Here is a 25754-nt window from a genome sequence, read left to right as displayed (position 1 = left end):
CGACTCAGTGATGATTGAAGGGAGCAGATTTCTTTTTTTAAATTTTTTAATAGACAACCAAGATCACATATCACAATTACATAAAATAACATCTACTGTACATGAAGTTAAGAAAACCACCGTATTTCTGAGTAATAAACAATAATACTTCTATCTGCTCCCTCTTAAAAACAATATTTTACATTATGCTAAGCTGATGATACATACCTGATGATACATACCTGGATTAGAACAGATTTATATTGTTACACTTTTAAATATGAAATGCAGCAGGTCAAGGTGTAGCTCATTTTAATCACGTTATATACTGCTGGGTATCTTCACATATAGTAACATCATACCTTATGAGTTGATTCATATTTTATATTAATAATCAGAATCTGTAAAGTAACTAAAGCTGTCAGAGAAATGTAGTAAAAGTACAATATGTACCTCTGAGATGTAGTGGAGTAGAAGTAGAAAGTAACAGAAAATAGAAATACTCAAGTAAAGTACAAGTACCTCAGTACTTAATTTTATTAGCTTAACTTCTTTTATTCCTGTTTGTTTTATTGCTACTGTTTTATTATGTAAACCCAGCAAAATTGCACATTTTTTTATTTTTAAGTCCAATTTATCAGCTTTTCATAAAAGCCTAAAATTTGATTACAAAAATAAAGCAGTCACAGCTCTTAAAGGACATCGACTGTCTCTATAAACTAAAGCTAAACAGAAACATCATACATAATAAAAAACACTGACAGGGGACATTTTACTGCACAATCAGTTCACTTTAAAATCAGTTCACTTTAAAATCAGTTTACTTTAAAATCAGTTTACTTTAAAATCAGTTCACTTTAAAATCAGTTTACTTTAAAATCAGTTCACTTTAAAATCAGTTTACTTTAAAATCAGTTCACTTTAAAATCAGTTCACTTTAAAATCAGTTCACTTTAAGTACTTTGAGTCACTACAGTTGAATAGGGTAAAAACAAATTACTCATGAACATCCCTTCCCCAGTTGATTACTAACATTAAGGGATTCTCGTTCTAAATATGCAAACAAGGCATTATCTTATCAAATATGTGCTCATTTTCATACATTTCCAGAACATAAATCTGAACATTGGATAAAACCAGGTTCAAAATTCTTGTTTCATTTTGTTGACATAATAGAGTCAAACGTTTTTATAGAGAGGATTTTGAATATCTCTTTTTATCACTCCATAAATCAGAAAATATTGACAAAAGCCATAATAATAAAATATATTTTTGCTTTGTTTTTATGAATACAATCTTGTATAAATCAGGCTCTGAATGATGTGTGAACAAACCCCTCTGTAAAAACCTTCAGAATAAAGATAAGAATGAAACTGGACAGTTTGGTGGATGTAAAAAATATTAACTAATAGATATCACCATGAAACTTCTCCAGTTGATTACTGACATTAAGACACTTATTTTAAGTATTTCTGAAATGTATGTTTAAATATGTAAATGAGGCATTATCTCATGCTAATTTTGGTGGATTTAGGAAAAATATACAAATAGAAAAAGTAGTAAAATAAAAACCTTAATGTGTATTTTGGATTATTTCCACAAGTCTAAAAGAAGACTGGAAGCAAAATAGCCCAAAATCACCAAACCAGTGCATGAGAAAACAATGTTTTGACCTGTAGTATCTCCCCTGATGCAGGAATTTTACATGTAACAGAGTATTCTCAGTGTGGTACTAGTACTTTTACTTTATACAATACTGACTTGACAATAATTTGTGCAATAATTCAACTGTGCAATGCTGTCATTAATACTGCATTTATACTGTACATACAAGAAATATTCTTATTCATACCATTCTGGCATTTATATTTAACACACTTAATAGATCTCACCTCTCAGCATTTTGTATTTAATTATTTGCATTGTGGTTATATATATATATATTATATTACATTTATTATTTTAATTTTAGTATGTTTATTTTTTAACATATATTGTAGCATTTACACATTTTAGATTATATATTAGTCTTTAATGCACATTTTAGATTATAAATTACAGCGTTAGTGCACATTTTTTGCATGTCACTTTATGTACATACCTGTCACTGGAAATATAAATCCTACTCACTGTACATACAGTATATAGACATCTCAACATTTAAATTATTATCCAGTCCATGTATATCCATCCAATATTTATTTCTTTGCACTATTTGTATTGTTACAGCTCCCGAACACTTTACTTGTATATAAACTTTTTATTTTGATTATTTCTATTCCAGTACATTGAGAGAGCTGCATAAAAACCGGAGTCAAACTCCATGAATGTATGTACTTTCTGAAACGTACACCCCTCAAAAATAAAACCGCGTAATAAAAGAAGAGACCATTTTAGACAAAACACCAAATCTTTAATGAAAGTCACATTTGTCATCAGTGACCATATGGGAGAAAACATTTCATCTTACAAAGGGTGAGACTGCAGCGAGCGCCCCACTGGTAGTCACAGGAGCATTCTGGAGAATACTGGATACATCCAAGCACTCAGCAGAGCAACACGCCACCAGCTAACAGCTAACCAGCAATACTGAACTGCTACACAACTGCGCCTAGTGCACAAAACAAACATACAAGCAGGATTAGGATCAAAAATTAAAAAGAAAAAGACACTGTATCTAGAGTCCAGTAAATTATGTCCTGTAAGATTCAACTAAAGATTTAAGATGAGCTGATACCTTAAAATCTGTGATGACCCGAAACAATCTGATCGACTTTACGTCACCCCAGTCACTTTATAATGTATATGCAATAACACTGAACACATTTATCAAGGAGTTAAAATGATCTGCTGTCCTGTCAAACGAAGACACCCTGAGCTGCAGGAATTAAACATCGTAAAGAAGCCGGTAACTTCATTACGGTTTTTGAGGGATAACTTCAGTTTAATGAAATGTTTGAACCGATATGAAAACAACAATATAAACAAAGTTTAAAGGTCGGTGTGGGTTGTGTCGTTTTGAAGAAATAAAGAAATAAAATGGCTTCTTCAGATGTGTCCGACTATCCCGACTGTTGATTTGACACCATGGGCCTGTGTCACGAAGACGGATTAACGCCAGATAAAATTAACTCGGACTTTCCTGTATCACAAAACTGGCCCACTCACAATAGATCACCATGGTTAATAACGCAAAATAAATCTACATTTCCACAGGATCGACATGGACGAAAGCACTACATTTACCATAAAGTGAGACGTATCAACAAGACCTCAGTGAAATGTTTAGAGCTGAAATTATTTAATTGATTAGCCATCGAAAGAAAAGAAAATAAGTAACTATTTGGAGAATTGTTTTTTTAAACTTTAAACTAAACCAAAAATGTCCGTTTTAGTTATACCAAAAAGTTAATCTAGGGATTATTGTACATATTTTACCTCAATAAAAACTGTTTTTTGTCACGAGTATAATTAAACAATCCACTTTCAATCTGTTGCATGTGATACTTAATTAGTAATTATGAAGTCAGTCTCTTTGGTGTAAACGCACCTTTGAGTCAGCTGGTGACCAAATTTGTGCCACAGGTAATCCGGGATAAATGCGAGGTTTTAACAAAGCCAGGAAAGCCAAAGAAAGCTGGACTACGTACTCGCTTCTTGATACAGGCCCATAGAAGGACGTAAAGCAGAGGAGCAACTGGTACAAACTTAATAACTTGTGTATTATTATCCTGTGTCATCATTAGAAAACCAGGTCAGAACGAAATATTCAGCATCGAACCAGAATTTAAAAAACATGAAAATAAAATCAAAATCACATCAATGAAGAGACAAAGACTTTTGTTGTGGCCAAATGAATAAAACAAATGAAAGCATGGAAGACACAATAATAACCTTTTACAGCAGGACACTGTTGCTCGCGTTGGATCCAGTCTTGACTTGAAGCTTTCAGTCTTCACCTGAAAACTGCACAGAACAGCCATAGTTAGGATACAGAACACAACGTCAACAAGAGCCGGACATCTTACATCGGACTGATATAGAGGTGAAGTCCCGCCCCTTCCGGTAGACCACCATAGGACCTTATTTCGGAATGAAATATGATGATAGGACATAATATGAATGGTAGCCAACGGCGAGAGACAAATATTTTTGTTGATCCCGTTTGAATTGTGCCATGAATCACACATATGATGTTTGTACATTTAAAACATCATTTTGCAATTCAAGAAAGTCTCATTTTCTTGTAAAACTATTGAAGTATCAGACTGGGAAAATATGTAACGAGAAAGACTACACACCCAAAGTGGCGTCTCTCTCTCTGAAGCTAAGATGTCTGTGTGTTTCGTACTGGGATGGACTCACACCAGCAACGGGTCTGATCGTTCTTTCTCTTCCCGGCTAATAAAAACACCAGGAGGCGCTGGATAAAACACATCAGGTAAGATAACGTTTCATTTGTGCGTGGAACTTAGCTAGCTAGTGTTGGTGACGTATATTGTGTGAGACGAGAGATGTAGTTCACTGAGCGGTTTCACACAAAACTAAATGGTACTACGACAAACTGAGACTTTCTTGACTTGCAAAATTAACTTTTAAATTGACTAACGTGTTTGATTCATGGCGCAATTCAAACGTGATCCGATTGATATTTATCTCTCCTTGTTGACTACTGTTCATATTTTTCTGAAATAAGGTCCCATGGTGTCCACCGGAAGGGGCGGTACTTCGCCTCTATATTGGTCTTTTAAAAAAAAAAATCTGATACCAGCCAGTTGTGCACATTTTATGTGATGTGATTTGACTGCACATTTACAAAAACGTAACTGCATACAGGGAGCATTCAACCAGGACTCATTATAATTTAACATTTAGTTCCAATGAAAGTAATTATCATTATAATTATCTGAATCATTAAAGCCTCAAACGTCCCCATACATCTTCCCTCAACTCGTAGTATAATTTCATCCTTTGGCCGTAATCACAGAGGACCTTTTTTTACCTGCAATTATTTTCAACAAATGCACGGCTCCTTGTTTTTGATTTTTTTCCCCCCAAGGTTAAACATCATCTGGGAACATATGATGGGCATTTTTCAATATTTTCTGGCATTATAGAGACCAAATGTTTCAATTGAAAAAAAGATTAATTGAAAATGACAATAAACTTTATAAATTGCAGCTCCGGTCACAAGTTTCATTGCAAGATTTGATGGAAGAAAATGAATAACTGAGCTCTGCAGCTGCACTGATCAGCGAACTGCTGGAAGCACTTTAGATGATTCAAAAGATGAATACTGGTGGACTGAGCAAACCAACATGACTGAATCACTGGAGTGAGGCCCGCTCGTTTTCAAGGAACTCCTATTTGTCAGGGACATTAAATAACAGCATTAATTTAGATTTTGAATTTGCGATGTTTAAAGCCCCCCTCCAGTGTATTTTGTAATTATTATAATATTTCACATTTATTTGAGTCATTTCCTGACTAAGCTGATTAGCCACACTATTTGCCTAATTTTTTTGACGTATGACTATAGTAGAAGCTGCAAGTCAGACGTCAACCTCCAAGCTTGAGCAGGCGCAGTTGTTGTTATTGTTGATGTTCCTTTGTCTGAGCAGCAGCAAACCGATAAATCTGTTTATCTGTCTGTCAGTTTGTCTTTCTAGTTAGTTAGGTGTAGTTAGCGAGCCCAACTTGTTGCATTAGCTAACGGAGGGTTTTCATTTTATTTTCCTCCACCTTACTTAAGTGTGTTATTTTCACAATGGCATTTGTGTGAACGGTGAATGGGTTCAATCAACGCAGTGGATTACACAAAATCCTACCATCAGAATTAGCACAACACACTGACCGTCTCTCGCTCTCTGCTTTACCGTCTCCCTGTGGAGATCAATTAACGGAAAGCAGCCGATGCCGTTTTGGAGGTTTGCCGGCCTTTAACAGGTCCGGACGACGGGGAGTGCACAACTTTCGGCCCAAAAAACCCCAAATGAAACGCAGTGCAGCCTTGCGTGGCGTCGGTGCTGGGAGCTGAGGCGAGAGTGGCCAGTGCTGGTGGACAGTGCACCTCGGCAACATGTCTGTCCGTCCTCCGGTGCGCTGTGACCAGCGTGCGGCTCCTCGGTGCAGCAGCAGCCAGACGACCGCCTCGCCAGGAGAAGATGGCAAAGAAGAGTGGGAGTGAGAGAGTCTGTGTGTTGTGCTACTTCTCGTCTCATTTGTGGTCTGATGAACAGTAAATTCATCTAAACTGGGTTGAAAAACGATGCAATCTGGTTGCCATGGTAATGAATTAAGTCTGCCCATTAACGACACCCCCATTCTCCGTTTGAGAAAGAACCAAAAAACAGGAAGTAAAACTGGCTGTAGGGGGGCTTTAAAGCCGAATGTTGCAGGACACGAAAAACCTCCTATCTGATTACGGCCTTCTTATCCTACTGCAGTCTACCTCAATACATTTTTTAAAAAACGTTTTCATTGGAAATCTGTCGTTTTGAACAAGAACGCCCGCCCCGCCCCCCCCCCGGCTGGGGATGTGACCTGGAGGACAGTTTTATGTCCGGTGACGGACACAGACAGACGTACCTCAACACCAAACCCCAACTCTGACTGCCTCCACCCTGCTGCACAGAAACCCTCACCAGCAGCAGCAGGCGGCCCGTGGGCAGCTCACCACATACCTTCTACCTGCTCATACTGCCTCAGCTCAGCTCAAACTCCACTTTAGCAAACAGGATGCCGCAGCTTGGGAAGGAGAGAATTCCAGATTTGGTTTACAGAACTATTCTTAACAAACACTTCGCTTAGTATTCAGTGAAAATTATGAGCTTTGACAGAAAATGTAGCTGAGTTCAGAACTTGTGTTGCAGAAGAAAAAAAAAGACTCCCACGATGAATCTTTACCAGGGCAAAACAACTTTTCAATTGCTACTATTTAAATCTAAATTTTTGTTGCTGTATTGGTTGCTAAAGGGGATAAACTAGTCGGTCTCTCGTTGTGGTACTAACTTAAAAAAAGACACTGGAAACAAACAAAATAAATCTCTGTAACAGCAACATTTTGTCATAACTCACCTGATGCTGAGCTCTACGGGGTTTCGCCTCCATTTTCTGCTGCTGACTTGGGCTGGCTTTTAGATCTTGACCTGGACCCTCTGGAAGGAGTGCGGCTTCTGGACTTGGACTTGGACTTGGATTTGGATTTGGATTTGGACTTGGATTTGGATTTGGACTTGGACCGGGACCTGGATCTAGATCTGGAACGAGACGGGGACTTGGCCTTGACCTTCTTGTTCCTGGGAGAGTGAGACTTGGATCGGGAGTAGGACCTGGAACGGGATCTGCTGTAGCGGGATCGGCTTCGGGAACGAGAGCGGCTCCTGCTGCGAGACCTGCTGCGTCTTCTGTGTCTCGGGCTAGGGGAAGAGCTGGATACATTCAGTGGGTTGAGTTATCATCTATGATGTGAAAACAGCTGGCACTGAACTCAGAAAAATTTGAATAGGCTACACTGATACAGATTTAATTTGGGCTTGTTAAACTTTTCATTAAAAGATTAAATTTACAGATTAGCTGGAATTAGCAGATACTACATCCTAAAGAACTCCAACTAAAAAAAGCTGTTTGTTGATGCTTTCAGGTTGTGTATGCTTGTCTGTAACAGGAAGAGGCTCAAACATTACTACATAATCAGTAGGTTCTCCTTCTAAAGTCGGCATTCAAATGATCCATCAAGATGATTATTTAAAGGGAAAATCTGAAAAGTTGCAGTAGTGTCACACTACTCACACCGCCAAAGTTAACTATTTGGTAAAATGATTTCAGAACTTTTGCTTTTCTGTATCTGCCGAATTGTTGAGTGGATCTTGCTGGTTTGCAAAACAACTCTTTTGTTCAATGAGGAAAGTGTATTGGTCAATAGACTCAAGTCCAACCTGAATATGCAAATTATTCAATGGAGTCTGGCGACCGCGTCCATGCAACTCACACCGCCCTCCAAAGTTAACTATTTGGTAAAATTATTTCAAAATTTGCTTTTCTGTATTCGCCGAATTGTTGAGTGGATCTTGCTGGTTGGCAAAAACAACTCTTGTTCTATGAGGAAAGTGTATTGATCAACAGACTAAGTCCACCTTAAATAGGCAAATTCTTCAATGGAGTCTGGCGACCGCGTCCATGCAACTCACACCGCCCTCCAAAGTTAACTATTTGGTAAAATTATATCAGAACTTTTGCTTTTCTGTATATGCCGAATTGTTGAGTGGATCTTGCTGGTTGGCAAAAACAACTCTTTTGTTCTGTGAGGAAAGTGTATTGATCAATAGACTAAGTCAACCCTGAATTAGCAAATTCGTCAATGGAGTCTGGAAACAGGACGCGGTCTCCAGACTCCTTTGAACAATTCTGTTGCATACAGACACTACTCACTGCGCCCTCCAAAGTTAACTATTTGGTAAAATTATTTCAAATTTTGCTTTTCTGTATATGCCGAATTGTTGAGTGGATGTTGCTGGTTCGCAAAAACAACTCTTTTGTTCTGTGAGTAAAGTGTATTGATCAACAGACTAAGTCCACTCTGAATTAGCAAATCCTTCAATGGAGTCTGGCGACCCAACGTGCTAATGTTAGCTGATACAAGTTTCTTCTTACCTTCTGCTCCGGCGTCCATGACCACCACCACCACCACCGCCGCCGTACCTCCTGGTCGTCCCTCCTCCTCCTCCTCGTCGGCCTCCTCCACCTCCTCCTCCTCCACCACCACCTCCACCACCACCACCACCTCCTCCTCCTCCACTTCCCCCGTAGTGAGAGTCAGGAGGTCTGCCGTATCGCGCCATCTGGACTCGCAGCTCCCGTCCGTCTAGCAGCGCGCCGTCCATGGCGTCCATCGCGTCCTCGGCGTCCCTCTTGTCGTGGAAGCGCACAAACGCGAAGCCCCGGCTCTCTTTGGTGTATCGGTCCCGGGGGATGTAGACGTCTCCTACCCGGCCGTACTTCTCGAACACCCGTCGCAGTGTCTCCGGAGACGTGCGGTACGTTAAGTTGTCCACTTTGAGTGAAGTCATGCCGTCGACGTCTGGCGGAGGCCTACCGTAACTCATGGTGATAATAACCCGTCTGTGTGAGGCCTAGCAGCCGTCCTATAAACAGTTTATATACCTCCTCTACGATGGAGCCGACCTGCTGGTACAAGTCCGCACACACGCTCACACAGCCGGCTGTAGTTTAGATGGATTCCTCTCACCTGTTGGAGGATTTAGAGGCTGAACAACCACAAAATAAAGAGACTTCTTCCGTCTGCCGCCTCGCGCTCAACTGCCTCGAACCAGTGAACTGAACTTCTTCTTCTACGTCACAGTTCAGACGCTCGTCTTCTTCACGTTGTCTCACGAGCGCCCCCTATAGTGGAAGTACTCTGATTATAATAACAAGCAGTGATGGAAGAAGTATTCAGATCCTTTGCTTCAGTAAATGTACTGACTGAATATGGTATGTAACTAAGTACTCAAGTGCTGTACTTAAGTATATTTTTTTAGGTACAATACTTGTACTTTACTTACTATATTTTTTTGTGCTTTGTACTTTGCACTACTAACTTTTTTACTAACATGTTTTGCACTATGGAACTGTGATGCTGGAAACTTGAATTTCCCTCGGGATCAATAAAGTTACATTACAGTTGCATTAATGTGTATTTTGCTGCTGGGGATCTAGACTAATCTATTTCTGAGAGTATTAATATGATCATTCTAATGGGTAAATATCATAGCCATTGTGGCAAGTCGAAAAATTAATTTCTCATCACTTAAAAAGAATGTACTCAAAAAAGATTTGTGTGGAAATATCTTGTTGTTTTTTTTTTGTTGTTTTTTATTAATGCCCCTTATTTCTGAAGTCCTTGCAAGTCTTTGTTATTTTTTTCTTATATATGCTTCAGTAAATGTACTGAATGAATATGGTATGTAACTAAGTACATTTACTCAAGTGCTGTACTTAAGTACATTTTTTTTTTAGGTACAATACTTGTACTTTACTTGAGTATTTCCATTATGTGCTACCTTAAACTTCTACTCCATTACACCTCAGAGGCAAATATTGTATAGTTTACTCCACAACATTTATTTGACAGCTTCAATTACTTTAGAAATTTATATTTTACATACATAAAACATACATTGATATATTATTGTAGATTAAGCTGCCCAGCAGTTAAGTATTTAAAATTTTCCATTTGCATTAATGTGAATGTGGCTGCTGTAGACCTAGACTAATCTATTTCTGACAGTATTAATATGATCATTCTAATTGTGGCAAGTCGAAAAATTAATTTCTCATCACTTAAAAAGAATGAAAAATATTTCTTTGTGTTTCTCTTAAAAGATTTGTGCGGAAATAGCTTTTTATTTTTTATTGTTTGATTAATGCCCCTTAGTTCTGAAGTCCTTGCACCTCTTTGTTATTTTTTCCCCTTATCTATGCCTAGTGATTAAGAAATGACTGTTTATTCATTTGTATATATAATTTTATATAAATCACCCTTATTTTATTTTCATTATTTTATGTTTTCATTTATTTTGTTAATGTTATATTACACTATATTATATGTGTCTTGTGTGTTCAATAAAAAAAGGTATAAAGTTGAATAAAACTACAATACTCAAGTAAAGTACCTCGAATTTGTACTTAAATAGAGTACTTGAGTAAATGTATTGTGGTATCAGAGGGTAGAGCAGGTTGTCCACCAATCGGAAGGTCGGTGGTTCGATCCCCGGCTGCTCCAGGTCACATGTCGATGTGTCCTTGAGCAAGACACTTAACCCCAAATTGCTCCCGAAGGCATAGTCATCGGTGTGTGAATGAGTATTTAGATTAAATCCTGATGGGCAAAGTTGGCACCTTAGCAGCCTCTGCCATCAGTGTATGAATGGGTGAATGCTGACATGTAGTGTAAAGCGCTTTGAGTGGTCAGAAGACTAGAAAAGGGCTATATAAGTCCAAGTCCATTTACCAAGTCCATTTACCATTTATTGTGGTAAGAATGTACTCAAAAAAGATTTGTGCGGAAAAATCTTCTTTTTTTTATATTGTTTTGATTAATGCCCTTATTTCTGATCTTATTTCTATCTCTTTATTATTTTTTTCTTATCTAGGCCTAGTGATTAAGAAATGACTATTTATTCATATATATATATTGATATAAATCACCCTATAAATCACCCTTATTTTATTTTAATTATTTTATGTTTTCATTTATTTTGTTAATGTTATATTGCATTATATATATATATATATATATATATATATGTACATATTCTCTGTGAGATCTTGTGTGTTCAATAAAAAAAGTATAAAGTTGAATTTCTGAAGTCCTTGCACCTCTTTGTTATTTTTTTCTTATCTATGCGTAGTGATTAAGAAATGACTGTTTATCCAAATATTTGTATAAATAATTTTCTATTAATCACCCTTATTTTATTTATTCATTATTTTATGTTTTAATTTATTTTGTTAATGTTATATTGCATTATATATATATATATATATACGTATTCTCTGTAAGATCTTGTGTGTTCAATAAAAAAAGGTATAAAGTTGAATAAAACTACAAGTAAAGTACCTCGAATTTGTACTTAAATAGAGTACTTGAGTAAATGTACTTAGTTACATTCACACCATTGCTTCTTCATTACATGGCAAAGTGTTTATTATTTTGTATTTTAACCGGAAGTAGTTTTACTCGCTTGCTAGCTGTAGCGTTAGCCCAAAATATGAAAAGCTTCTACGTGTTATTTTTGTTTTTAGCAATTTATTCTTTAGTATTTATATAAGGTTATTAATGAATACGGCTTTAAATTAGTTTTAAAGTTGACTTTGTGTGAAGTATAATTACTAAACAACTAACCGGAAGTAGAATCCATCTTCCACCAACAAACAAAACAGAGCTGGATGTGTTTAAGCAGATTCACTGTTAGTGAAGTTCTCTTTGCGTTGAGCGTTTGTATATCTAATATTTGATGGTAGAAGCGCAGCTATCTCATCACGACAGTCAGCTGATTCTCTCACATGACTGCTCTGTCTAGTTTCTAGTTCAGGTTACCGGTGCTGTGAAAGTTATTTGAAGGGAATCTTGTTTTTCCAGGACGGTGAAGAATCATGTTGAAGTTATTTTAAGAAGGAGATGAACATCTGAGGATATCTGGACTTCCACACAGAGCTGACTATGTTTCTAATATCACTCTGAGTCCTGCACAAAGAGGGCTAGCTAAACAAGCTTCAGCTGTGTTGGTGAGTTGTTATCTGTGTCAAACCTTACAGCTGTTTTCTTAAAGCTTATATACGAAAAGACACCTCGCGATCAGTCATTATCTTGATCATTTTCGGTTTAAGAAATGGACGCTAAACCAAACCCCCTTTAAAAACCTGTCAATTAAACGCTCTGTTGCTTTTTAGTCAGTCATAATACCAGATAAAGCACACATTTAAGGTGTTTTTGTAATCCAACTGATTCACTTTATAATTCGGCATACAATTCACAAAGTCTAACTTTTAGTTAGATAGTAATTTCTAGGTTGTTTCCACCAAAACACACTGAAAAACACATGAAACACATTGACTAAAAGTTGTTATTTAATCGAAATAAAGTTGTTGTGTAGATTTATTGTGTGCCGAAATGATCAGTGGGTGCTGTCAAATCAAAATGTCTGGAAACATTTATGACTCGTCCCAGTCTTGTATGTGTTTGTAATAAAACAACAGATTTTTGAATGAAGTTTGGTATAATTATAAGCCATTTTTTAATGAGTGTTGCAGTGAGTTGCATTAATGTTGCTTTGTTCTGATTTCTACTTCTCTTCTTCTATTCCCAGATGTGCTGTTCACACCTGTAGATTTTTTTTGTATTTACTTCCTCAAGGAATTAACAAATATCTTAAAAATTAGTCCTTGCCTATGTGTTTTTAATAAATCAACAGATTTTTGAATGAAGTTTGGTGTAAATATAAGCCATTTTTGAATGAGGGTTGCAGTGAGTGCATTAATGTTGCTTTGTTCTGATTTCTACTTCTCTTCTTCTATTCCCAGATGTGCTGTTCACACCTGTAGATATTTTTTTTGTATTTACTTCCTCAAGGAATTAACACATATCCTGCAAAAATGAGTCCAGAAGGGAAGAGGCTGTTAAACATCGTTGTCCTGGGCTTCGGCTTTATGTTTATGTTCACTGCCTTTCAAACATGTGGCAATATAGAGGTGGGTTGGATTTGCTGATTGTACATTCCAGATTGATCACACATAACTTCAGATAAGATACATCAGTCCTTCTGTCCTAAACTGTCTCTCCTTTCTTCATCTATACAGCAAACAGTTATCAAGAGCTTCAACAACACTGAGTTCCATGGCAGTGGATACACAAGGTTGGTATTTTGTTTTTTTATCTGATGCTCCAGTACACACTATCTGTGCAGATGTTAGAGTATCTTTTTCAGCACTGATACAGACCTGGTGGTATTTTCTGTAATCAAATCTGTTGCACTCAGAAATCCTTGGAGGATAATTAAATCTTAAAGCGAACTTTTAGGGAACAAAGTTTACTCTAAGTTCAGTCAGTCAGGGTTCCAGAAAACATCCTACATGACTTAAATCTTGCCAGTTAAGACGGGGAAATCTTTGAATGTACTAGGAACCCAACCCAATATGCATCAGTCTTTGTTTGAATCACAAAGCATCACCTCTCAAGAAAGTTCTCCATGTGCCGGACAGTTCAACACATTGTCCTTTACTGTACGCATTACCTGTCCTGCCATCTGTCACTCGCAGCATGGCCATCATCTATGGAGTTTTCTCAGCATCCAACCTGATCGCCCCCTCGGTGGTGACTGTCATTGGACCGCAGCTATCAATGTTTTTCAGCGGGCTTTTTTACAGGTAAGCCCAATCTGACTAACACAAACCTGCCTCGTCCTTTTCATGCAAATTTAGACTTGTAATGTCTCTTGATGTTGTTTTCTACAGCGGCTACATCGCTATGTTCATTTACCCGTATACGTGGAGCTTCTATACAGCGTCTGTGTTGGTTGGAATAGCAGCAGCAGGTAAAGAGAAATCATCAAATAGACCATTTCTAATGAGGGAACAGGTCTTCTCCACATTTATATCTTCTGATTTTTCATTTTGGTGTTTTAAGTCTTGTGGACGGCTCAGGGAAACGTGCTGGCCATCAACTCCACTGATAACACCATCGGAAGAAACAGTGGCATATTTTGGGCGCTGCTGCAGTTCAGGTGAACCTTTGTGAACCAGCAGCATGCATTTGAATCTAGTTTTATTGAGAACCGTATTGTTTGGTGAACCTTTTGAATTGAATGCATTTTTTTCCCCTCATCTCTCTGCAGCTTATTCTTTGGAAATCTCTACATATACTGTGCCTGGCATGGACACGTTCACATAACAGGTAGGAAGCTATTTGACACAATCTCTGCCTCTTATGTATTTACTGCTGCTCACAGACTTCAGTTCCCGTGCAGACTTCTCATAAGAAGTCTCATTTTAAGCGTGTGACTCATGTTGTGTGTCTCAGACAAGGACCGTCAGACGGTGTTCATCTCTCTCACGGTGATCAGTCTGGTGGGTTGCTTCCTCTTCTTTCTGATCCGGAAGCCTGACCCTGAACCAGCTCCCTCTGAGGTGACAGAGTCACTGCTGCAGGCAGAATCCACAGAGAGCAGCTCCACATCTGGGTGAGTGTTCTCAGGATTCAAGGCCTGGAAAACCTGGAATTCTGTTACTGTGTGTCGAGTGATGAAACAATCCTGGACAATGACAAAATACATCAAAATGTCCTGGAGGAAACGATGAGATTTAATGGGCAACAAAATCATGATCATCTTTCTGCATGAACTAATAGAGTTAAAAAAATATTTTTCTCCAATGTCAGGGACGACGTAAATATGAAATTGGATGATATTGTGTTTTCAGAGTGAGAACATGCACAAATCAAACTCAACTGTTTGAAGACTGGAGACTGAAACTTTGAAATTCAATGAAACCCCCCAAAAATCCAGATTTTCCACATCTGGCTAATTCAAGTGTAAGCGTCCGTTATTTTGAGTGATAATACAAAGAGAAAAGGAGCCAGTGAGTGCAGAAAACAGAGAATATTTAAATATGAGCACAAATACAGACACTTAAGAGCATAAATAACAGAAGAAATCAGCTACTCTGCTTTACAATGTGGTTGAAGCCTGGCGCTCTTCCTCTAGCAGCACTAAGACGTTTGTGCTGATGTGTCTATAGAAATAAAGAAAAAACAGGAAGTGACGTGATAAATGTCAACTTAAACTTGCATAAATATAATAACTTAAAAGCATAAATATAATAATGAAATACGATACAATAAAAGCAGATAAATTATGCAAATGTAAAAAGCAATAATATAACTATTAAAACAAGTTTGGAGCAATATTTAGCCTCCTTCATTACAAGCTGGTTGGTAACACTGGATTTATTAGGTTTTCTAGTTTCATATGATGCCAGTGTCTTCACTCTAGCTTTAAAACTGAGCCCGCTACAACCTAAAAATCACAAGTTGCGTTAATGTGTTAAAGAAATTAATGGTGTTAAAATGAATATGCGTTAACGCCTTATTATTGCATTAACTTTGACAGCCCTAGTTGATTCCTACATAAATCTCTGCACGGGATGCTGGAGCTGACCAATATAATTAGAGCTATTTATTGTGTTGAGCTGTTTTTAGGGGGCCCAAGATGTGTAGCAGTACCCCAGCTTGAGCTTCTTTTCTGGAATAGTCCTGATGTCAGCATCAAATAACCTTACTTAAACATTAAGAGTTCCACAAAAAACCCTGGAAATGTCCTGGAGAATATCTTTTTTAAAAGACAGATGGGAGCTCCGGGTCGTCCCAGCCGGAGCAGGGATGATATTATTTTCAGTGGAACAGTACAGGACGAGACAGGTGACCTTTCACTGTAAATGCTATCCTTTGTTGTCTTTCCCACATTACTCTTTGAAACTGCTGTGATACAGTCGCCACGACAGCCAAGTCCAGTTTAGGGATGAGTTGGAAGGTGAAAATGTCTGTGAAAGGTCGAGAGACAAAAAGATCCATGCAGTTACATCCGCATCATAATGTCTTTATGGTCCTCCTCTTTGCAGCTCACCTCGCCCAAGCCTCAGCTCACGAGCTCTGGATGCTTTTGGTAAGTTTACCAAGATAACCTCCACTTCATGAGCCTTTAACACTTTAGTGTACCACGTGTTAACACCCACCTTCTTTTCTGCAGTGAAAGCGTGTAAAATGTTTGTCACCAAAGAGATGCTGCTGCTGAGCATCTCCATAGGATACACAGGTGGGTGAGATGCGAGTGACATGTGTGCAGGTGTGGAGGATGTAACAAATGAGTCTGAGTTCATTCTGCTCTCCTTCTGCTCCGTCAGGCCTGGAGCTCACTTTCTACAGCGGTGTGTACGGGACGTGTATTGGAGCCATGACGCAGTTCGGCCAAGATGCAAAGAGTTTGATCGGCATCTCTGGCATCTGCATCGGCATAGGAGAGATCTTAGGTGTGTCCTCTGTGTCCCTTCTTCACCTTGTTCTGACGGAGGTGGAGGAAGTATTCAGATCCTTTACTATAGTAAAAGTACTAATACCACACTGTGAAAGTACTCTACTCAAGTAGAAGTCTTGTATTCAAAACCTTACTGAAGTAGAAGTATGTATCATCTAAATGCAGTTAAAGTAATAACAACATAATGATGCCGATTTGTAGAGTTAGATGAGAAGTTTGATACCACTCTCAAACAGGGGAAACAGCTTGCCTGGCTCTGTCCAAAGGTAACGAAATCCACCTACCAGCACCTCTAAAGCTCACTAATTAACACGTTATATCTTATTTTAATCTGTAACAAAAGACTAAGTGTAATGAGAAGTTATGTGCTACTATTATTTATTGACTGGGTGCAGAGGTGGAAGAAGTATTTTGATCTTTTACTTCAGTAAAAGTACTAATACCACTCTGTGAAAATACTCCACTACAAGTAAAAGTCCTGCATCCAAAACCTGACTTGAAAAGTATTATCGGCAAAATGTAGTTAATGTACTTAACGTAAAAGTGTTCATTGTGCAGTAAAATGTTCCCTGTCAGTGTTTTCCTATTCTACCTGATGTTTCAGGATTAATATTACTGCTGCATTAATGTGTATGTTGCATTTTAACTCCTTTATATCCTGTTGGATAGTTTAATCTACAGCAATGCATCATGGTCTATAAGATCATCATATGCTTGTAGCGTCGCTGTCCTGTGAGAACAACGTATCTCTAAAAAATCTGAAAAAAAGCCTGTTTTCAGCTTTGTGACGATGCATTTTCCAGCTGATCCAAGAGGCTTTTTAAAGAGTTTATTTAGCTTCAGAAGAAGGAGGATTTTCTCAACACAGAAAGGAACACTTCATTGTTCAGTTTATCACAAACATTCAACATCAACACATCTGGAGATATCTGGTTTTCACTGGACAGGAAGTAACTAAAAAGCTGTCAGATAGATGTAGTGGAGTAAAAAGTACAATATTTCCCTCTGAGAAGTAGAAAGTAAAGTACCACAGATTTGTACTTAAGTACAGTACTTGAGTGAATGTACTTAGTTCATTTCCACTACTGGTTTATGATGCAGTTTGTCACATGACAGCTCTGTAGAAAGAATGAGGAAACAAACTGAGGAATGTCACGAGGCAGCGAATGATTTTATATTCTTCCTCTCTCCTGCCAGGAGGGGGTGTGTTCGGGATGCTGAACAAGTGCAGCCGGTTTGGGAGGAACCCGGTGGTGCTGCTGGGGCTCATCACTCACTATCTCGCCTTCTTCCTGATTTTCCTCAACATTGCCAGCGACGCTCCTATAGCCCCGGAGGAAGGGACGGATCTGCAGGCCTTTATCACCCCCAGGTACAAAGAGCACAGCGGGGCGCTCTGTTCAGACCTCATTCCGTTAAACCAGGCTCACTTCAGATTCAGAGGTCTGGAACCAGGCTAGAGATTTGGTTTCATAAAGGAAGTTTAAATAAGTCTGAATTGTGAAAATGCATCCCTCCAGACTGGCCGGTCCAGGTCGGGCTAGGGCCCAATTCCAATCCGGCCTCGACACAGCACTTATCATACAAAAAAAACTAACAGAGGAGTTCAAAGTGTTCATCTGTGTGCCAAAAGTTCTCTTTGCTTTGTTTATTGCAGTGGTTTTGTTTGTTTTCCCTATAATATTAGTTAGACCTGCTCATTCTGAAACCCCCCTCTGATGTCCTGAATCTATTTATTCATGACTTGATCACTTGATGTCTTTTTCAAACGTTTCCGTCTGTGTGTTGTGGCTCAGTGTCGGCGTGGCGTTGCTCTGCAGCTTCCTGCTCGGTCTGGGCGACAGCTGCTTCAACACTCAGCTCCTCAGCATCGTCGGCTTCACATTCCGCGACAACAGCGCCCCCGCCTTCGCCGTCTTCAAGTTCATACAGGTGAGTTTCAGACGGCGCTCACTGTGACTGTGATGTGAAATAAGTTAAAGGTATAATATGTAACTTCTCCACATTAAGACGACTAGACTTATGTTATATATGTTATTGAGTTGTGTACTTACATTATCCTAAATATTTCCAACCATTTTCAAAACACAAATCTGTAATTTTAATCAACGACGTTTCATTTGGTCGCCTGTCAATGCCGTCATCATATCCTCTTTGTTCATGCGTCAGCGTTGTGGTTGTCTGCCAGTCATAAATTGACTTTTTATCCAGTTTCAAGCCACATTTTTTCAATACACGTTTTAGATCTTGGTGGTTTTAAACTCCAAGTTGAACAGCGTCGGAGAAATGATGATTTTTAACGTGAAGCTGCTTTATTCAGTGTTTTTGCAGGCTTTAATCAGCGGGTTTGTTTTGTAGAGGAGGAGACCTCTGTGTTAAAAACCTCCTGAACAATGAACACTGAAGGAATCCTAACCAAAGAGTATAGAAGCAAAGAGGTGAAACTCTGGTGCTTTTTTGACACCAGCTGCTAGATGGCGCTGCAGTAGCGCTGCCGCCATTTCGGACTGTTTTGATTGAGAGACCCCTAGTGGCACAGAATTTCAATAATTACTGTGTGTTTAATTTATTATTTTGCAGCTCCAGAGGACCCTATCAATGTTACAGTAGTTTAAATTTCCTTCTTTCAGCTTCACAAATGTCTTGTAACATATTGTTGTATTTTCTCTGCAGTCCATCATGGCCGCTCTGGCCTTCTTCTACAGTAACTACCTGCTGCTGCACTGGCAGCTGCTCATCCTGGTCCTGACGGGCTTTCTGGGCACCATTACCTTCTTCTTGGCCGAGTGGTCGGTCGAGTCCAGCAGGCGAGAATCAGATTACGACAGCATCTGATGTTTGTCTGGTGAGGATGAGGAGCTCCACAGCTGGAAGAATCCCCCCCGGGATGATGATGATGATGGTGACGATGATGAACGTATCCAAGCATCTGCAATCAGAGACACTGTGGTATGTTTGTCTTTTCATCCGGTCTGTTAGTGGCTGCAGGAACCAAATATTAATCTCAACATTTATCTGTAATTAAATCAAAAGGCATGAGGAGGAGCTGTGTGCACACCAGATATACCTCACTTTGGTTCATTCCTCCTCTTCGCATTATTTTGTGCACATAAATTTGAAATGAATCTGAGAAAATTATGTGAACATACTTTAAACAGACTTTGCTGAGGCACGATGGATAGGGATTTGCTAATCAAATAAAAAGCACTTTTGATTTGAGAGCCTGACAACAGTGAAATAAGGAGTTGTGGGTAATGGGTGCCACTGTCTGTGGGAAGAGATCCTGAGGAATAACACTGACTTTACTGTGAATCAGCTGCTGGTTTTAAGACAACAATGTCCTCAACAGCCTGTTTTCACAGCCTGCATGTACTGACTTAAAGTACAAGTCTGGTGATATTCTATTTATTTTTTCTTGTCAACACAATCCCATGAAAAGACCAAAATCAACAATTAATTAAACCTACTAACAAGCCTGATATCTCTTCTTCCTCTGAGCCTCCATTAAAACACATCACTGAGCCTCACTGTGTCACTGGGTGACATGTTCCTTCATCACCATGAACACACGCACGGTAGTTTATTGTGACTCAATCCCACATACACCGTCCTGCTGCCACTAATACTCACTAGAGCACCACATGTGGATTAATCCGCCGCTGAAAATAGTCCCCAACTAATACACAATAGAGAGGTGACGTCCTGATCCTTCCAGTGGACCCCATGGGACCTTATTTTGGAAAAAATAGGAACTGTAGTCAACGGAGAGAGACAAATATTTTTTTTATGCCATTTGAATTGCGCCATGAAATCACACATATGATGTTTGTCAATTTAAAAGATAATTTTGCAAGTCAAGAAAGTCTCAGTTTGTCGTAGTATCATTTAGTTTTGTGTGAATCTTCTCTATTTCCTCCTGTTTGTTTGATAAAACCTACAGTGACCAGCTGTTTTATGAGATTACTGATGAAACTATATATTAGTGTTTTTAAAGATTTACATCTTTAGTCAGAAACCAATGGGCTTGGAGCTGAGAGCCACAGACAGGAAGTCAGACAGTATTGAGAGACAGACTAACACATTGCCGATTTCGGGTCTTTAATGGGATTTGATGACAATAAAAAGTAGAATAATGCCAGCCTTATCCTTTAAAAATTCTTCCACTCTCTTGTGACGCCTCTGCTTTTACGAAAGCATGTCATACACACAAATTCAACCTTGATTATTAGGAAATACTGACAAAACAGCCACTCCTTGGCTCCATAAGGCTGTTATAATGTTGGGACACTGTGATTCCCACCACATGAAGCAGCTGTGTTGTGCATCCTCTGCTCTACTCCCCAGTTTGTCCCACATGTTCAGCTGAAGTCACAAGGTAATCACAACCTTACAATTAACTTTTACTACAGATATTCTGCCAGCCATGTACCTGCCAAGCCCTCTTTGGCTTCTCACTTTCATTTAAAGACAGCAGACTGGGAGCAAAGCAGTTAAAAGGGAAACATTATCAAGAAACTGAACTTTTTTATTTGTGAGTGTGAAACTTTCACCCTCAATTCTGCTGTATAATTGGTTTAGTTGTAATAAAATCCAGATGACTCTGCATTCCAGGAAACTTTTCATAATTACAAGTTGGTGACTGCATTTAGTTCAAACGGAGGCTGTTTGGTTTGTGCCACAAAAAATAAAAAATCAGTCCTTTCTTACTTTTTCTGACCTCTTAATATGGAGAATGTTTCCAGGGGAAAAAGAGACCACAAGACGGCAGAAGTTTGTTTCACATTGGTGGCAACAGACAGTCTTTTAGCTACACTAGTATGGAGGACGGAACCTGCCAAAATAAAAAATACATAAATGAATAAATAAATAGATGACTCGATAAATGAATAAATATGTCATTAAATGAAGGAAAAATAATATTAAAAATAAATGTAGCCATTAATTAATTGATCAAGTGTGACATAAATTGATAATTCTGTTTTAATTTGCTTCTTTATTTATTTATCTTTGTATTAATTCCCTTATTTATTTACTCCTCTGTTTAATTTTCCCTTTTATTTATGTATGTGTATATATATATATATATATATAATTTCTTTTTTTAAGTTGATTGACAGCCCCCTCATTTGCATAATGAGGCAGAAATACATAAAGAAATGTATAAAGAAAATAATACAGAAATAAATAAGGGGTGAAATGCAATGGGAAAATCGTGCAGAAATAAATAAATACATACATTTAAAAATAAATATAAAATAAATAAGAAATAAGTGCAAAAATAGATAAATATATAAATAATAAATGAATAAATGTAAAATTTGATAAAAAATAAATACATTAATAAACATAAAGGAAAATTAAACAGAAGAGTAAATAAAGGAATTAATACAAAGATAAATAAATAAAGCAAATTAAAACAGAATTATTAATTCATGTCACATTTATTTAAGTAATCAATGGCTACATGATTGTTTAATATTTTTGCTACATTTAATGACAAAGTTATTTATGCAGTCATTTATTAATTTATTTTTATTTTGGCAGGTTCCGTCCTCCATACACAAGCAGCTTCGCTCTGGAGATCTAGTGAAGTCGGTCCACCGCTTTAATTGAAAGGGAAATTTCTAGTCAAAGGAGCAGTGTGTAGCATTCAGGGGGATCTATTGGACGAAATGGAAAATATTATTAATAAATATTATTTGTTTAGTGTATAATCACCTGAAAATACAAATTATTGTATTTTTGTTACCTTGGAATGAGCCGTTTATATCTGCATAGGGAGCGGGTCCTCTTCATGGAGATGGCCGTCATGTTTCTACAGTAGCCCAGAACAGACAAACCGAACACTGGCTCTAGAGAAAGACTTTTGCGTTGGCCACTGTAGTTCTCTGACACACTTGGCACACGGGAGACATTTCAGTTGGTTGCAATCTGCAACCTCACCGCTAGATGCCGCCAAATCCTACACACTGCACCTTTTAATGAAATTTGGTTCAGACATTCAGGTTCCTCACAGGATGAATTAAGTGCTGATAATTTCACAAAATCATGCAAGGGGGTACTCCAGTGATTTAATATTGCTAAAGTTGAGGTTATATTAAATACAAAATGGTCAACATTGAAGCAGCAGGCAAGTCAAGATAAAAACATGCTGGTTCCTACAATTCCCAAAATGCAACTTGTGAATGTCTTATGTTTAACCCTCCCTGTCTGATACGTGTGAGCACACAGGCGCCAACAAACGTAGCAATATGCCAACAAAAGCTATGAGGCAAGTGACTGTTAGGTAGTAAACATAGATGTAGACAATGCAGGATTTAAAATACAAAGGAAAGTCAGCTTTGCACATTATTCACAAGGAACAAAATGCACTCATCACATTAGTTAAAGGACCAGTGTGTAACATTTAGGGGGATCCATTGACATAAATGGAATTTAATTGTAATAAGTATGTTTTCTTTAGTGTATAATCACATTATAATAAGAATTGTCGTGTTTTCGTTACCTTAGAATGAGCCGCTTATATCTACATAGGGAGCGGGTCCTCTTCACGGAGTCCGCCATGTTGCACTGCCATGTTTCTACAGTAGCCCAGAACAGACAAACCAAACTCTGTTAACTTTTTCTGCTTGGGCCGGAGTCGATAAAGTTACTTGCTCCTGTTGCCACCGATCTCTCTCTCTCGCTTCACCACTCACTTCCCACGTACACACACACACACACACACACACACACTCTACGCACTAACTCTGCTCAAACTGGCTCTAGAGATGGACATTCACGTTTTCGCGTCAGCCACTGTAGCTCTCCAACACGCTTGGCACATGGGAGAGGCTTCAGTTGGTTGCAATCTCCTCACCTCACCGCTAGATATCGCCAGATCCTACACACTGGACCTTTAAAGGATACACACATGGTCTAACCATGATGAGTAAATTAATCTTGATTTGTAAAATCAGTGGAGTGCCCCTTTAACATGCTGACCTCAAAAGAACAAAACGATGGTTCTTAACTTTTACAGTTTGATTCCTTTACGATGCCCTTCACAGCCACACAAAGCTGCTGACTGGACACTCTCCGTCTTGTTCTTTTCTTTAATTACTGTTGTTGTAAACTGATCTGATGCCAAACCAACACAGTGCTAAATATGGGCCTTAAGACATGTTGTCTTCTCCAGACAGCTTTATGTAATGTTGACGTGGGAAGGAGCTGTATGTTAGATGCTGTAGATTTTTCTTCTTCTTTTGTTTCAAGTGTCAATTTCTGAATTACAGCACATTATTCCAGTTAATTTATTGCCAAATGAAACATTAGCGGTTGGGTTTTTGTTTCATGTTGCAAATGCAATGGATGCAATCAATTTCAAGGATGTGAAGGGAAACGCATGTGTACTATGAAGGTGATTTTATACTTGAATGTAGTAATTGAGAATGACATCCGAACTTTTGCTTGCTTGTTTTTATTATCAATAAAATATTATTTTGAACATTAGTTGTGTGCTTTTACCTGGATAAACCAAAAACTGTAGCATATATTGGATAATGTGAAAAACAACTGTGGTTAATATGAATTTACTGGAGGTTAAATTAATTTTAAAACTGGATTACACACCTCTTTTTTTGCTAAAAATCTGAACATTAGTTTGACAGCACTGGACAGCAGCAGCTGCAGTTTACAACAATGTCTCACATTGTACTTGACGTGTGAAAACATCCAAATATTCAGACATTAATTTGCTTCCTTCTGACAAAAATTCCCTCTTTAAAAGTCTTTATTTGTTTGACATACATACAAAAACAAACAATACAAATAAAATGCAATGAAATAGAAAATTAATAAAAGACAACTTAGAGACATTGTGCTAGGGTAGTAAAAAATAATATTCTATAATTATATGAATGTTTTTCCTTAGGTTTTTTGTCTTGGCATTTAACAATAGTATTAAAATGTATGCTTTAAATCATCCTTATAAAAAACAAATAACTGTATGCTTTCTTACCATTTCGTTTTATTGATAAAACATTGTCCCAATAAAATAAAAAAAAATGATAATGAAACATATTTTCAATTTTAAAGTTATTTATTGTCATGTGCACAACAATTACAGAGAAGCAGCTGTTGAATGAGATGAAAATCTTATATGTCAGGCCGCCTCCAACAATGCTCATTAAATATGTATAAAAACAAAATCCTGCAAGTAAAGATCTGAATCTAAGACATAAAATAGTGCAGATGTTAAAATATAGGGATAAATATAACATATATATATTTGTGGTATACAGGTGTACAGAAAACAGGAAGTAGTGTATAAAGGTAAAGTGTATTATGTAAAGATAGAGGAGAATGTTGTTTTTAGGAAATCCGACAAATTATCACATTCCGTGAAGGCAACATAATTGCTGCTTGTTGCCTAGTGACCGGTAACGCTGCGAGAAGATCCCAATGTGGGAATCCGCGGAGGGATGTGACGTCAAGCGAGAATTAATGCTAAATACTACATCCGGTCCCACGTTGAAAATAAAAGCCTCACTGGGATGAAAATGCAAAAATAAATAAGTAAAAAATAAATACGTTTAAAAATGAATAAAAATAAATAACATAAATAAATAAAATTGAAAATTAAACGTGTAAATAAATAAGGGAATTAATACAAAGATGAATAAATAAAGAAGCAAATATCACAGTTTATCAATTAATGAAATACCTTTATTTATTTATTTTTATACTTTATTTTTTCAATTTTTTCGAGGTAGTTTCATATATGCAATTTACAATTCGTAATTACAATAGTTTATAAACCATTTTTTGAAGTAGTTGAGCTTAGAGACGAACTCACTAAGTACACTAGAGAAAACAACTTCAACATTCAAAATTGAAATAAAACTAAGAAAATAAATAATCATAATCAAAATTAAAAAAAATTATAGAAAAAATAATAATACAAAAATAATAAAGTAATAATAATAAATTAAATAGACAAATAAGTTAATAGAAAATAAGGGGGGTGGGAGTGCAGATATATAGTAATATCATTTTACATGGGCACACACATGCATCCTCCTTCACATGTCAGGTCACCTCCAAGCGTATGTATATGTGCATGCGTGTTAACCCATGTAGCTTCTCGAAATACACTTTTCCATTTTATAAAATATGGGTTGTTTTTTTTTCTCCACCCTTTTGTTATTT

The 25754-nt window shown here is 37.6% G+C and overlaps 2 protein-coding genes across 8 annotated transcripts; one reads left to right on the top strand and one right to left on the bottom strand.

Annotated features, from left to right (window-relative positions):
• Nucleotides 1-2370: 2370 nt before the first annotated feature.
• srsf2b (serine and arginine rich splicing factor 2b) lies at nt 2371-9351 on the bottom strand. 7 transcript variants are annotated; one of them, XR_012596675.1, is made up of 4 exons: nt 8632-9343; nt 7057-7409; nt 6568-6726; nt 2371-3945 (listed from the first exon to the last, which is right to left on the bottom strand). XR_012596675.1 is itself a non-coding variant. In XM_074655761.1 (3 exons), the coding sequence occupies exons 1-2, from the start codon at nt 9081-9083 to the stop codon at nt 7070-7072; spliced, it is 792 nt and encodes a 263-aa protein (XP_074511862.1). In that variant the 5' UTR covers nt 9084-9351; the 3' UTR covers nt 2371-3945; nt 7057-7069. The 7 variants fall into 7 exon arrangements, 3 of the variants coding, with proteins under 3 accessions (XP_074511862.1, XP_074511863.1, XP_074511864.1); XR_012596676.1 differs by lacking the exon at nt 6568-6726 and having other exon boundaries at nt 2371-2590; nt 3874-3945; XR_012596677.1 differs by lacking the exon at nt 6568-6726 and having other exon boundaries at nt 2371-2590; nt 3874-3938.
• A 2554-nt stretch (nt 9352-11905) lies between these two features.
• mfsd11 (major facilitator superfamily domain containing 11) lies at nt 11906-21170 on the top strand. Its single transcript, XM_074655760.1, has 14 exons — nt 11906-12267; nt 13063-13230; nt 13339-13394; nt 13798-13905; nt 13993-14072; nt 14165-14261; nt 14373-14431; nt 14558-14717; nt 16153-16196; nt 16281-16346; nt 16435-16560; nt 17763-17937; nt 18362-18497; nt 19239-21170. The coding sequence occupies exons 2-14, from the start codon at nt 13135-13137 to the stop codon at nt 19398-19400; spliced, it is 1365 nt and encodes a 454-aa protein (XP_074511861.1). The 5' UTR covers nt 11906-12267; nt 13063-13134; the 3' UTR covers nt 19401-21170.
• Nucleotides 21171-25754: the final 4584 nt, after the last annotated feature.

This window comes from Sebastes fasciatus, chromosome 13, assembly GCF_043250625.1.
Source record: "Sebastes fasciatus isolate fSebFas1 chromosome 13, fSebFas1.pri, whole genome shotgun sequence".
Taxonomy (NCBI): domain Eukaryota; kingdom Metazoa; phylum Chordata; class Actinopteri; order Perciformes; family Sebastidae; genus Sebastes; species Sebastes fasciatus.
The sequence above is the reverse complement of the archived record's forward strand: the minus strand, read 5'-3'. Positions and strand labels throughout refer to the sequence as shown.